This window comes from Nestor notabilis, unplaced genomic scaffold (assembly GCF_000696875.1).
Source record: "Nestor notabilis isolate BGI_N333 unplaced genomic scaffold, ASM69687v1 scaffold5722, whole genome shotgun sequence".
Taxonomy (NCBI): Eukaryota; Metazoa; Chordata; class Aves; order Psittaciformes; family Psittacidae; genus Nestor; species Nestor notabilis.
In genome coordinates this window covers 4,248-4,984 of record NW_009917778.1, presented here as the reverse complement: position 1 = coordinate 4,984, position 737 = coordinate 4,248, and the positions used below count along the sequence as shown (strand labels likewise).

General features: G+C 44.1%; 1 protein-coding gene across 1 annotated transcript in view; it reads right to left on the bottom strand.

The window, feature by feature from the left end:
• The window catches only part of KLHL12 (kelch-like family member 12), a gene marked incomplete at its 5' end in the record, with an annotated part of 12,422 nt that extends 12,026 nt beyond the window's left edge, over nt 1-396 (bottom strand). The window contains one exon of the mRNA XM_010009395.1: nt 243-396. Coding sequence (XP_010007697.1) covers nt 243-396 — 154 coding nt within the window. The remainder of the gene's footprint in view (nt 1-242) is intronic.
• Between the last annotated feature and the right edge of the window lie 341 nt (nt 397-737).

Sequence of the window (737 nt, the reverse complement as noted above, 5' to 3'; positions counted from 1 at the left end):
CCAGAAGGAATCGAGTATCCCAAAGCATGGAACAATAACCTGTTTTATCATGTTCTTTTTCCACCCAAGCCAGTTCCTCTACCAAAGAGACCACAGTGCACAAGACAACAGGCCACGTTTGACGTCAGTACTTATAAATATCATGCTGCCCACAATCTGGCTTCCATTTAGTGAAGGTCAGACAAACCAGATCTCTAAACAGCACCAACTGTCTGCAATTTGTGCTGATCCTTGGAAATTACCTTTCAGCTGAAGCAGACAGGCTGCTGGGAGCAGTTCTTGGACGTTTTCTACTGTCACATGAACAGTTTCTGTATATACAAAGTCCAGCAGGATTTCCATGGTGGAGGCTGTCAGTCCCTGGATATCCACATAGGGCTTATCTTTCTCTGAGAGCTGTGAATCAGAAGGGAGACAGAGGTTTATTTTTCAGTGAGGTGATCAAAAAGCCAACAATGCTCAGCTGTGTTGAAAAATGTGATCTATCAGGGAGGTTTCAACAGGGATTTGTCCTTTCTCTTCTTGTGCTCACTGAAAGAATAAGGGGAAGGAGGGAATTTCCCTGCAGAATTCACTTACAGGGTGAGTGAAAGAGACAAAGTTCATCATGGATTGGAAGGGCAGCCAAACTGCACTGTAAAATGAGCAAGCTGAGATTAGAGACAGCAGAAATTACATGTGTCATTTGTGCAAGACACCTGAACTCTCTCCTCCACGCAGTAACTCCAAGCTTTACT